This window comes from Rhinolophus ferrumequinum, chromosome 7, assembly GCF_004115265.2.
Source record: "Rhinolophus ferrumequinum isolate MPI-CBG mRhiFer1 chromosome 7, mRhiFer1_v1.p, whole genome shotgun sequence".
In the NCBI taxonomy this organism is placed as follows: domain Eukaryota; kingdom Metazoa; phylum Chordata; class Mammalia; order Chiroptera; family Rhinolophidae; genus Rhinolophus; species Rhinolophus ferrumequinum.
The window spans coordinates 7315784-7330118 of NC_046290.1; the positions used below are offsets into that span (position 1 = coordinate 7315784).

General features: G+C 38.6%; 1 protein-coding gene across 3 annotated transcripts in view; it reads right to left on the reverse strand.

The window, feature by feature from the left end:
- The window catches only part of CTNND2 (catenin delta 2), an 829794-nt gene that overhangs the window by 330634 nt on the left and 484825 nt on the right, over nucleotides 1-14335 (reverse strand). For all 3 annotated transcript variants that reach the window (XM_033110744.1, XM_033110743.1, XM_033110745.1), the window contains one exon: nucleotides 9104-9359. In XM_033110744.1, the coding sequence (XP_032966635.1) occupies nucleotides 9104-9359 (256 nt within the window). The remainder of the gene's footprint in view (nucleotides 1-9103; nucleotides 9360-14335) is intronic.

Consider the following 14335-nt stretch of genomic DNA (forward strand, 5'->3'; position numbering starts at 1 on the left):
TAAATAACGGAATTCAATACATTATTCCTTTAAACCACCAATTACTTTTGTTTTTCTCTCTTATCATTGTACTTATCATTATTGGCAACCTTAAGATTAAGACTAAAGATGAGTGACGTTTCATAGAGTTCTGACTTCTAGACATCCTGAGGCTGGGTGGCGTCACCAGATTCAGCCTCTCCTATGAGACTACCTGGTAAAGAGTCCATGATCATTTAATTATTGCCTGGAATGTCGAAGTTGCCTTTCAATTGGGGGAAAGATAATATCTCTGTTCCTGGGAGAGAGAGTGTAGTTGGCTTTAGGTAGAAGGGTTAAAGATTGTATAAGGATATATGACGGATACACTGGCAAATCATTAGAGGCACAAGTTAAGTGACCAAGGACAAATGTTCCTGGCTTCAGAATGGAGACCAAACCTAAGATCACCATGGCCACCTCCAGAGAGGATGGGTAGGGGGCGGGGGACAACTGCGTGTGTAGGGCGGGGGCTCTACTAAGAAGGACAGGGTGTGCGATAGCTTCCGCTCTTAGATGTTGGCTCTTGCTAGCCTGGATTTGGCCTTTTGCCCCAAATAATGAACGGAAGGCCAGAATGCACACAGAACCATTTTTGAGAGGTGGGTGATGGGTTTCAGATGCCTCTGCACATCTAGAGGCCTGGCTAGTGGGTGGGGGCCCTAGTGGGTGGCCAGCTCTTGGGCCAGGTGTGAGGTACATGCTCGCCTTCTACACTTGGGGGGAGGTGTGTTTTTCTGGAAGCATGTGGACTGAGGGGAAAGAAGGGCTGGTTTTCAAAAGGAACGTCTATATGCCAAAGATTTCCACCGTTGTATCTGAGGGAGGATCTGGTAACAATTCACTAACTAATTAGTACTCCGGGTATAGCTAGTCGGCAGTCATGACTACCTATGTTCCATCACTCTGAACTGTGCATGTCGTGATGGGCCAGAACCTGCTTTAGTATTAGAATGAGTCACTATTTTGGAAACGCAAGTGTTTACTCCTATAAGTGACCATGAAGATGTGAAGATAGGAGGCAAAGCAGGCCTCCTAGGCTATGGGAAAATCAGTATCAGGACAGGCAAGTATTGTGTGGAAACATGATTTCCCTTTAAACTGGTAAAGAAATCCTGAAAAGGAGGCTTTTGTAAACCAACCAAAAAATCCTTTTGCAGTGAAATCCCTTCCATCTTCCAATTGTTTCTTGGCCTTCAGGCCTGAGCCCTCAATTCCCCTTCCTCCCTGCTCCTTCTGGCCTGGCTGGATCCCCTCCCTCCACCTACCTCCCAGCAGGGCATTCCCAGGGGGTCAGCTCCCGAGCCTCTGTTTGTCTTTCCAACCAGACAGCTCGTGGCCTTCTGCCTTCCCAAATTTCTTCCATGTCTTTGACTTCCAAGTGCCATTCTGAGCCCAGCCTTGTGGGCAGGTGCTCCTGATGGCAGGAGTGGTGGCAGCGGGCTGCAGGGTACGAACCTCGGCTAACAACGGGCCCTTCCCTATGTGAGGAAGTCCCTCAAACACTTCAGGGTCTTCACATACTTTATTGTCACAGGCCCCGAGGGCAGAGCTGATGGGCATCAGGACCAGAATCACAATTTGCTAATGACAGGCTGGGTAGTAGACAGAAATGAGCAGGGGAAGGAGAGATTTCACCCCAGTTAGAAGGCTCCTTCCTGCAGCTCCTACCTGGGTCCAGACCCTGGCAGCTGCCAGCAGGACTCCAGATTCACACATATCTCTAAGGGATGTGTTCACACACATCCCTAAACCAAGGGGATGCGTTTACATACTCTCCTTAATCAAAGAGGTGTGTTTACTCATGCCCCTAAATCAAAGAAATGCATCGCTAAATGCCAGAGGATCAGGCACCTCAGGGGGAGAAAGAGAGACAGAGAAGGGAGAAGGGGCGGCCATTCTACCCACAGAAATAAAAGCCCTCACACAATGAAAGGCAGAGCTGCTTCCCTCCCTTGGGTCAGCCCTCTCCACGTCTCAGAGTGTACTTTCTTTGACTAATAAAATTCTTGCTGTCTTATTGCTGCACAAAATTCTGTCTCTTGACTGAATTCATTCCTTCACGAAGACGAAAAATCAAGGGTCAACGCCATTTCCCGGTAATGCTAAGAATCCATTTCTGCTCGGACTGGACGCCCTTCACAGCCCAGGCCTCCGTGTCCGCTGCAGTGAGTGTGCACCCCAGGGCTGCACAAGGTCATCCGTGGGGTGAGAGAGGAGGACATTTGAATTTCCACTCATTTATTTACCCAGACGAACTGAAGGACTGTGTCATTTGCTCTACGGATTGGCACTAGTCCTCTCACTGGGCCCACATTTCAGATGACGGTGTGTCTTTTACCAGAAGCTCCAACATGGTGGGGTTGACCTAGGGAAGGGATACCTTTGCTTATTTGGGCACCTCACCTTGGAGTCCTTATTGTTGTTGATGCATGTTGATCCTTGGGAACTTTTGGATTATATTATACAGCTTGCAACTCACCCTCATGATAGGAACAAGATAGTACAAATAATTCAAGCACACCCAAAGCCAGGAAATGGCCACACTCACCCATCTATCTAGACCGGGAGCGATGAACACCAGCCTTCTTAGTGATAACATGCTCTAACGTAGTCAAGTAAATCGCTTTTTCTAAAGAGAGGTTTGTGTGATTAAAAACGTAAACTGAAATAAAAACTTTTAATTATGTTGTCTTACCTTTACTATACCGTTTTCAGTTCTATCTTCAGTATAGATCGTTTTATAGGGTACATCGTATCTTAGTACCTTAAAGCATGTGTAGGTCGTTAAATGGCATCTCCCCAGAATTCATGTCTACTCAGAAGCTCAGAACGGAACCTTGTGTGGAAATAGGTCTTTGCAGATGGAATTAAGATGAGGTCATACTGGATTAGAATGCATCCTAATACAATGACTGGTGCCCTTCCAAGAAGAGAAGAAAAGACACAGAGACAAAGAGAAAAGGCCACTTGAAGATGGAGGCACAGATGGGAGTCACGTAGCCATAATCTAAGGAACGACTGAGGCGCCCAGGAGCCCGAGGAGGCGGGGAAGAATTCTCACCTAGAACCTTCAGAAGGGATATGGCCCTACACCAACACGTTGACTTTGGACTCACAGAACTGAGAACTTTTTGTTGACTTAAGCCACCAAGTTTGTGGTAATTTGTTATGAAAACCTTTGGAAATTAATACACTATGTTTATAATTTATAAGTAACAATGTCCACATATGGAGGTGCAAGCTAACATTTTATTCAGATTGAATGGGTGGACAGGGACATTGAGAGAAAGTGCCCTCTGTGTAGCCTACATCCTCGCAGAGCCAGGCCCCAGTGTTTCAAACAGGCCCTGCCCCTTCCATTGTCAGCCCTCTTTTCTTTTTTAACTGTTTTCTCTGCTTAGAAGGCTTTCTCTCTCTCATTTTCTTTCATGTGTAAACATCACCAATTCCTCAAAGTTTGTGCCAACCATTCAATTACCCCTCAGTATTTCTTTCATCACATCTGTCTTATTTACCCAAAGCATTACAGTCCTCTGTGGATATACCGTTCTCTCTCACATAACTTCGGAGCTTAAAGAATGAAGATGTTTTCATGCTGTCATCAGACCTACAAAGCCCACCCTAGAATATTTCACAGAAAAGTCACCTAGAACATACAGGTGGCTCAGACAGACCTGGACGGAAGAGTCCAGAGGAATGAGAGATAACAGGGCCAGCTCTGGTTATGTCTTGATAAAAACCTCGTTGAAGACATACACGAGTGTGTATGCCTTTCAAATTTCCAAGTGACATGGAGAAATAGGTTATAGAAATCACACTGGATGACAAAATTGGGACCCAGAAACAATTTCTGTAGTATCAAATAATGGACTCGCCTGACAAGAAGTCAATGCAAAGTTAAAAAAAAAAAAAAATTAAGATAAGGCTAACTGATTCATAGCCTTGCAGAAGTAACATGTGAAAAGACTTGACATTTTATTCAATGGCACAGTTAATACTGGTATCAATATTCATAGTTGTTAGAAACATGGGATTAGAAGTCAGACTGACCTGGGTTCAATTTCTAGCTCTCCATGCCTCACTTTCCCCGTATGTAAAATGGGTACCATAAAAAAAATCACGTCATAAAGAATTGAGGGAGGATTCACGTAAACAATGAATAGAAAAAGTTTAATGCCAACCATGGAACGTATTACTTAATTGATTTTCATGATCATTGTTATCATTGTTATAAACATTATTCTCATCTTAACATCTTTCTCATCAAGAAAACGTACTATAAGCTGTGGTTGCCCAAAGGGAACACTGGTTCTCTTCCTGCACTTCTGGTGACGTGTCAGCAGAACCAGGAAGGAGACTGGCCATGGGAGGACAGCCCTAGAAATGACAAGTCCTGGAGGGACTGTGGCTGGCACGGGAGCAGGAGGCCTGGGCAGTGCTGCGCGGTGCATGGAACAACCGTGTTTAAAGGCTGTCCTTTGAAGAAGGGATAGGTGTTTCTCACGTGATCTCAGAGGTCAGGAACAAGATCAGGGAATGAATTTATAAGAGATGCAGATTTTGTATCAGTATAAATTAGTTTTCAAGGCTTGAGTTATTCAAAGATTTAGTAAAATTCTTCCAGAGATGGTGAGTGGCCCGTTGCTACAGGCATTCAAGCAGAGAATGAATGGCCACTTGTCAGACTGGCTTTTAGCCTAAGTGAATAAATGACTTCCAAGCGCTCTTCATACTCTGAAGGTCTTTAAATTGTGCATGCTTTATTTTCCCCTCTGACATTTCCCCAGTTAAATAAACGATTATTGGGCATTTGAAGTGAAAAGCAAAGTCCCCTGATATTCACCACCCAAGACAACTGGACAACGGAGACTACTATATAACTGTTCCATTGCAAACACTTCAGCCATGGGACTTAAGTTACATAATAATAGTGCTTTAAACTTTAATGAAGATTTCAGAAATAATTTTCAAATCTTTACCTCTTAAAAAGTATTTTTATAGTATGTTTCATTGCTTGAACATTCAATTCTCTGTATGCTATAGGAGTGATTTTTTTAATTGGGTAGGCAAACAACGAAACAAGAGCATTTGGAAAACATTCTTACCCTAGGTTTACATGATGATAAGATACTTACAAGCAGTATTCTTTATTAATATTTAATATACTATCTAATAATAAATTTTTTTTACTGGTATCTTAAAAGGAACAGATAAAATATAGTAGAAATGCACTAGGTAATTCCTTAAAAGTGCATATTTTTATATTATTGGTCAAATATCGTGATTGGAACAAAATATGCTGTACAAATTTGACAGCCAACTGAAAATGCCGTTGCTAATTTGGGTCCAAATTCACCATAAAGATGTGCCATTGTATTTATTTCTCTGTGATGTTGAACAACAAAAAAATATATATAGTTTTAATGTAAATTATGCTTACAGTAATTTAGATCCATTAAGTATGTTTGAAAAATTGTTTTGAGAGTGTGTCCATCAAGGATTATAATATCTTGAAAAGGGATCAATGAAACATGATTAAAAGATGCTATTCCTGCTACCACCTACACATTAAGTTATGTCAGTAAGTGTCCTAAACTTTTCTTGTTTTGTAGACAAGAACATTTATAGTACCGTTAGCATACTCAGGTATACCCGTCTTGCCTTAGTTTTCTCTAGTTATCTCACTAATCACATTTTCAAAGTAAGGATGCTATGACTTATCACTCCCAACTTCAGTGGAATGTCTTTCATATAATTTAATTTTGAGACCTATATTTGACCTATATGCTTAAAAACAACCGTTTATAAAACTCAGTATTTGGGATAGCATCAAAATATATTAGTCACGACAATTCTTAAGAGATTCACATTTTATGGAAGATAACATGCAATTAACAAATAAAAACTTCTCAGCAAATGTGACTGTAAAATAAAATATATATGTATATACATATATAAACATTTTCAAAGTGATGGCTGACTTAAAAAAGGAAATTAGACTTTTACTGTCTCTTGTATAAAAGGTTTCTGTGCATTCTTTGTTGGAGTACACAACGAGGGCAGTTAAAAGGGAAAAGACCCAAGTTTTGCAACAATCTATACTACTGAACCAAGCAAGCGAGAAATATCCAACCCTTCAGAACCAATCCTTTCGTTTTCCATGGCTTAGAGGAATTAGGAGCTAACAGGAAGTCTTCAGTTTCAAGTCTAATAACTGAATTGAGGTTATCTGATTTCAAATTCTTACTTTAAAATGCACAGTTTGCTTGAAAACTTCTCATTGAATAATAACTAAGACTCTTTAATAAAGAAAAGATGCTGGTCTGCAACAAGAGGGATAAGACAGCTATTAGAAAAGAAATGAAAAATAAAACAAAGCCCACACATTCATAAGCAATTATCGGAGAGATGAGGCCTCGTGACGTGCACTATTTCCTTCATGCCTCCCAGCTCCTACACACAGGCGCCCGGTACTACCATCCTCTGAAAAATTGTAAGAGATGTGAGTATGTTCTTTCCTTTTCCTTATTGTTTTTTTAAGGAAACAAAAACGTTCACACCAGTATGTCCTGCAGTGTCCTAAAATGTGTGGACGTTAGTCTGTGTACCCACCTGTTGGCAGTGGGATCTTCAATAAGTCATTTAACACTCCAATTGTCCATTTATTTAAGGCACAGCATATGGGGATATCAGCTTCCTCCCACAAAGGAGAATTACGAGTACATGAAATATGTCAGTAAAAGTGCTTTGAGAAGTGCGCTATGAAGATGTCTCTAATAGTAAAGAGGCTTACATGGTCTGGTATTTAATGATAATTAAAATTTTAAGACAGTCCCTCTAAAAACATATGTATGAAAGCTGAAAGAAGTCTAAAGACTGAAAAAGTTGACACTGTAGCCCTTAATGCTAAAGTAAACATTTCGGAAGCCTAGAAGTTAAACATATTAGTTCTAGTAATAGTCACTAGGGAAGAATCAAAATTCATTATTGGAAGGAAGATGCAAAAATCTTGATATAAAAGAATTAGTAGAATTTGGACTTGAATGTTAGATTTGGGATGTCTCTCAAATAAATCTGAGCACCTTCACATAGTCCTTTATTTTATAAAGAAAATTCTATAAGCAGAGCCTTACTGTATTTTATACTCCATCCATTTTGCATGATGCCAGGCTATTATTCCCTTTAAAATGAAGGCACAGCTGTCCACTTCTGGCCCTAGATCTGGTTCTGTTTGTTTTGCTTGTGTAGCTGAGCTTAGAATGGTGGTACAATTTCTTTCCTCAGAATTAACACATATTTAAGGCCAACGCCTAGCATTTTTGAAAATAACACAGTGAATCTGTAATTCATATAATTCTAATCTGCATATAAATTTTACACATACAAGAGATTAGTGGCCAACATTCTCTGATTCATTCTAGCATTTCATATTGGTGTTTTTCTTTTTTGGTTTATAGTGTGCTCTCAATAAATATAAGTGACATAATCCATAACTTGAAAAGCTAAGAGCTGTGACTATATACAAGAAGAAGAAAAAAAGGCTATAAAAGTGACAGTAATATAAAATGGAAAGGATATGCCACTTAGTGAAATAAAATGCATTTAATACACAGTAGAAAATAAAGAGGCTTATCTATAGCTAGAGAAACATAAATTTGGTTTCTTATTAAGCCAAATTCCCCTAATATGAAAATTTAAAACCTTGCCATTGGAGATAAAACACTTATCCTCACTTTAAATATGCAATGTTAAATAAAGCAATGCCGATTCAATTATATATTTTTCTTCTTAGGATTTCTTAAGAGTTTATTGTTATTCTATTTCTATAAGTTTTCAGTAGGATGTCAAGAAAAATTACTGACAAATAGAGAGTGTTGAGGTGTTATCTGAAGAACATTCTACGTATCCATACATGTGAAGAACACTTAAGGACTTGGGGTGGGTTTAGGACCTAGACTACAGAAGTGGCTGTTGAGACGGAAAACCTGGATAAGCAGGACACTGAACAATGCGAATGTAAGCCTCCTTCTCATTTCTAGTAGCCAATAGTGAGCATTTATTACAATTCACATTGACAATGGCGGTTCTACCTGATAAGAGTATTTAACATGGACCCTCCAAGGGGGGTTGAATTGTGCTAAAGGAATCTCAATGGATACCATAAAATGGTCCCAATCTGCCTTTATGTTTGTAGAAGTGATTTCTTCTTTCAAAACAATCTGTGCAAACCCCTCAATGCAGTATTTGTGTGCTCTATCAGAGCAAATTCCTGGAGACGAATTTCAAGTACCAGAGTCAAGTCACATGCCCTGCTACAAAGAAATCTGACATACCTATGGTATTCACAGATGCACATATATCTCTCTATATGGGATTCTTATCAGCATAAATCACATAGCTATGAATAAAACATCATTTCACTCTATAGGAATTCAATTCCAACATCAGAAATAGAGCGTCACTAAATCCGTCGTCAATGTTCAAAAAAGAAAGCCCAAAAGAAACACATCTCAATACTAACAATTGCTTCACTGCATTATATTCAAGTTTTTATCATTGCTCAAACAATTTTAACCTCATGTTTATTTTCAGACACAGAAACATGAAGGGAATATGGATTTTCTGAATGTCAATGTTTAGTACAATCTGTCAGGTGTGCCATGTTACACTCTGGTAAACAGAAACATATATGGTGACAAAGCCTGCTTCTACGGAGACAAGAAAACGCCTAGTCCACAACACGGGAAGTCGGATGAGATCATCCCCAATCCTCAGTGTCCTCTGCATTAAACAGAGCTGTTCTAGATCTTATCAAATAGCTGAAACATCAAGCACCTACCGATGTTCTGATCAAAAGATCATCTGTATTATTTGCTGTTGAACCACGCAAGACAGTAGGGATCCATGACAAACACTCATACTCCAAATCAGACACAAGGGGATAAAATCCAACTGAAGTCAATCCTTTCATACTCAGCCCATGACATGAATGCAATAAAGCGATGCAGGAAAAAAATAACGTCATACCAACGCCTGCTTAGAAAACCTCTTTAGACATATGTAGGAGAAGGTTTGTACCCACCTGGGGTCTTTCTGAATGCTGTCAATGGACGGGGATCTGGCCAGGGTGCCTTCGGGCGGGAGGGTAGGGCCGGACTTGCTGTATGGAGACTCAACCGAGGGACAGTACTGCAGCTGGCGGTAGGGGTCCGCGTAGTTGGAGGAAGGGCCTGCGGCGAAGCTGGCTCTCTGGAAGGGGGCCGCAGCGGTGTTCTGGGGGCCATGCTGGCTGCCTGCTCGCTGCAAGGGGACGGAGTCGACACCAGGGGAAGATGGGGCTAGGATAGGAAAGGAGGCACAAAACAAAAAATTGAGGATCTACTCACTGAAATGGTTAACCAGGTCTCGGTGGGGAGGACGAATTACACACATAAAAAAATAAAACAAAACAAAACAAGGGTTTGAAAGAATAAAAAAATCACCGGCCATATCTGAACAAATACAGTCCATGTTATCTAGTACAATGATAATTAGCGTGCAATCTCAGACATAAACTTTTCAGCCGGGGGGTAAAATGCATCTGATTTATGATTTACCAACATCCAAGACAAAGTTTGTTATTCTGAAATGTAAACTGTGTGAAACTAAAACCCAGAAGCTATACAGCGGGTATTTTACAGGGAATCACGGACAGGTAACTGTTGTTCACGCTGAGAAAATTCAGAAAATGTATGTTCACGTGATGTTACATGAAGTTTATTACTTTGTTCAAATAAATTGAGTAACATAGTTAATTTCCTGCATAAAAAGAGTAAGTGAGAGGGACTACCTGTATGGGGGTGCAGTACCGCGGCAGTCCCCGTGCACCTACTCCCCGAAATGTTCATGTGCCTCTTTTGATAAAGCTGTCATAGTAACAAATGAATCTGGTGAAGGGTAGGTGTGCAGAAGAAAGGGAAGAGCAGCCAGCCCAACTGGAACAGACAAACTAAGGGGCTGACTTGGCTACTCCAGAGTATTTTACACCAGTTACTAAAGTTAGTGGGATTATTTCCAAACTGAACTTCAGTCTTTTGTTTCCTGGTCTAAGTTTATTTTCTTTTTTATTTTTTTTAGTTCGTTCATGTCATGATATTTGAGATTTTCCTGGATCTCAATAATAGTTGATGCCTAAGGTGTAGCTGACTTATATGATGAAAATAGCATCTTCATATTAATATAATGTGACCAGTTATTAATTGCTGCAACAATGATCAGCCATGATCAATTTTAGACAGGATATTTGCTTCCTGGCATTGCAGATCAGAATACGCCAAAATACAGCCAGGGTCTAGTGTCTAGAATGCCCATTTAAACTATGGGAGCTCAATATGGTCTTAGGTTTCAGTTATAAATCACCCCCGACCACTTTGACTTCCTGAGTGCTTCCTGGTGCGTGATAATAGAGCTTCTTTTATCCTCTCTTATATTAAGGGACATATGCCAAACCAAACACAAAAGAAACTGTCACATTGAGAAAACAATTGTTACAAAAAGTTAAGGAAATTATGTCGAAATGACAAAGAAAAACAACAAAAAAACAAAAACAAAAAAACCACTGCAAAGTGAAACGAGAGGAATATATTCTAATACTGAGAACTGGTTTTTAAATTAAGCGTTTAGTGCTTTTCATTTCCAATAAACTTTTAATACTTAATTTTTATAATAACCCAAATAGGAAAACAGGCACCATGACATGATGAAAACTAGAAAAATATTTCAGAAAAGCTTTCTAAAGTTTTTTCCAGAGGACATTTCCAGAGGACCGTCTTTTGAAATGATGAGGCTTGTTCTAATGGATTGTTTCCAAATGATCAAATTAGACCAATAAACATTAAATTCACAACCAGAAAAGCTCTCTTATGTCTTCATGCAATTTCTGGAGCATTTATACTTTCTTGAAAACATTATAAACATGTTTATTTAAAATTCATGCTTTAAATATATATGAACAATGTGTTTTATATTATGGTGACAGGGGTTTCAAATTTAGGCCAGGCATAGCCTTGCTCTTGGAAAAAGAAATGCACAGAGGTAAACAAAAGTTCATTTTCTAGAAGAGTTGTGATGAGCTAGCCAGCAAATCGAGGGCAAAAGGGAAAAACTAAGTACACCTGACATTTTTTTCATAAATGCATTCTTTTCATCCAGGAAATTAAATATCTAGCTTTAAGCTTACTGAAAATGGTTACTAATATCAGAAAATCCTTTTCTATGCCAAATTACTCACTACTAACACAATAAATACAATGATTAACAGGAAGGGAGGCAAAATGGCACAGATGAGGAACTAGTATTGAAATCTAAAGAAACATATTTGTTAAAAAAAAATATATATATATATATAGATATAGATATAGATATAGATATAGATATAGATATAGATATAGATATGGTGAGCAACCTGACTAGCCACCCCAACAAAACTCTCAAAGGACCATAAATTAAAAGAGAATATAATGAGAGGAATCTAAGAAAAACACTCCCAGTAACAGAAAAAAATTATGAAGACTGTAAAGCAGATTGTGTCAAAACGTGAAACTAATGTGTGAAATGTGGTTAAGCAGAAAGAAAAAAGTGACACCTCAGAACATGAGGAGGAAGAAAAGGGGGAAGAAAGTTTATGAATATTATGAGGCTCATATTGTATTTTACTGTGGCCTTTTGGGGGGGAAATATCATGGCATTTATGCAGAGCGTGGCTTCTGATATTAGAAAGTCGGGCTCACTTTTGGTCAATTCTTGGTGTTGGACAAGTTTACTGAGCTCTCGAAGCTCTAGTTTCCTGACTACAAAGTGAACAACATGGCCTCTTGGGACTGTTGTTAGCTTTAAGCAAAGGGAAAATATTAAATACCTAATATTTAGAAAATGTTAAGCAAATGAGCTATTATAACTATTACCATTAACAAGGCTGAAATCAGCTGATATTAGAAAAGGGGACGGTACATATCACAATGGGGTGAAAGGCCTTTCCCATTGGGTATCAGACTTCATATTCTTGTGTGAACTCATAGTTCCTCCGACAACCTAGTAAGAGAGCAAACTCCTTATTCTCGCTTTATAGATGGGAAACTGAGGCACAGAGAGATTATATAACGTCCTCGAGTTTGCACAGTATCTAGCAGAGAAGGAATTCAAACCCTTGCTCTCTGTTTCCAGAGTTTATGCTTATAACTACCGCCTGTAAACTGGATTGGGTTTAAAACTTCAAAGATCCCTATTACTGAATTACATAACATGGTGAAAAAAACTCAGAAAAATGATGAGAGTCTAAAAGTGAGGGAAATGTCTACTAAAGTTATAGAGAAGAAATGGGTTTATAATAGGAATTAATGATCTGACTATTATATTGACAAATATTATTACAAATTGGTGTGTTAACTAATTTATACCATTCCTCATTAAACTGAATATATTAAGATATGCTGAAAAACTACACAAAATATTTATGCAAAAAAATAACTTCATTTCTATGAACATCAAAGAACGGGAATATATATATTTATCTTAATATTATTTTAAAGTATATTGAGTCTTAATGTAATCAGTCATATCAGTACATTAAAAAAACAGAGGTTGGGCTATGAAATCTAAGATGAATAAACAACTTTTAAAAAGATCATATTAAAAAATCAAAATCACATGAGTAGCAGTTGTCAAATGGCCCTTCAGAAGTATCATTCCTGACTCTATAGGCTGAATGTTTTTTAGGTCACAATAAATAGGTAGCTGATGAGCATTTCAAAATATACAATCAGAATTCAAATTGGTACTTCCAAATTGAAATAAATTAAAGACTGATCAATGCAATGAAATCATGTACAATACTAATCCAAACGGGGAGAAAAATATACTACATTAAAGAATAAGTTACATGCTTGAATAGAAGAAAATGTGTGAGACTCTAACAGACCTCAAACTAACCATGAGTAACGTAACAAACGTAATGCATTATATTTTTAGGCAAGATGTAAAAAAATGACTTCAACACGTGAAGATTAAATTCTCCCTTTTTGCCCTGCCTGTGAAGACTCTGGTGGGGCTTATGCAAACCATGGCCTTCCATTTGTATGAATAAGTGGATGCTGGGCACACTAGTAAGATTTCTTCCTTTTAATATAGTATTTTCCTGGATTCCTGTCCTGTTATACATTTTCTCTTAGTTGAGTTTTAGAGCTCAGTTGGCCAAATCACCTGCCTTGTAGGATCACTCTACTTGGTTGAACCTGCTTGTGGAAAACATTTGAAGTGGCAGGGGCTTCATCAGCTCTGTAAACACTCCTCTGTTCATCGGCTCGGCGAACAGCTCCTTCTCCGCTCTGTAAGCTCTCAGAACTCAATGAATCATAATGCGGGTCTCTTTGGGGACATTTTAGAAGTAGGCTCTTCAGCAGTGGACTTGATACTTCACCCCACATCTATGCTATTCATGAAATTATCTGTTTTCTGTAGAGCTACACAAATAAAGCGCATGTAAAGGGGGGAAAAACACATGTGCTATGCTTTATATTTGGAAGAGGGAATGTGGATCCTTTTTAATGAAATATTCTATAGGTACTTTGATGGTGATAGATCATTACATGCGTCATTAATTGACTATGGAAAAAAAGGAGAACAGAATAAAATACAAGAATCTGGCACATGAAGAAACTTAGGGAGGATATACAGTGGGGTTCAAGAAAAGGAAGGAAAAAGTTGTTTTGTATTGTTTATCTTTGCTTTTAGGTGTATTTTTATATACAGAAGTATGAAATAAGAAAACATTTACACGTTGCAAAAATATAAATGAAGCATGCCATAATCTAAGTAAATAGTATGAATTCCCTTTGCAAGCTCAGAAAACAAAGATGGCTTAGGTGACAACGGGTCCAAGGGCATGGCCTCCACATTCTTTGAGAGAGTCCAACTCTATTAACTTTAGGAACGAGGAACATTTAGTGCCCAACTCCTGTATTTCCAACAGTATTATCACTTAGAACTGAATTGTAAAGGGCTTCCAATTTTCTGCCCTCTGCAAGGTTGATCCATGCTAAACTCAATGGAAAAACATTCAAGGGTAAATCTAACATAATCTTCTATCATTATATATCATCTTTGTGGAGAGAGGCATTTAATGCAGAATTTTTAGTAGTAATCGGGTCATTATGATTGGAGGTGACGTTCACGTTTCTGAATTTGACCACAGAACTGTTCTACTTGCAAACACTGTCCTTCTTTGTTTGTAATCAGTTTGTTACTTACACCATTTTAGGTGATTTGATGTCGGTAGCCA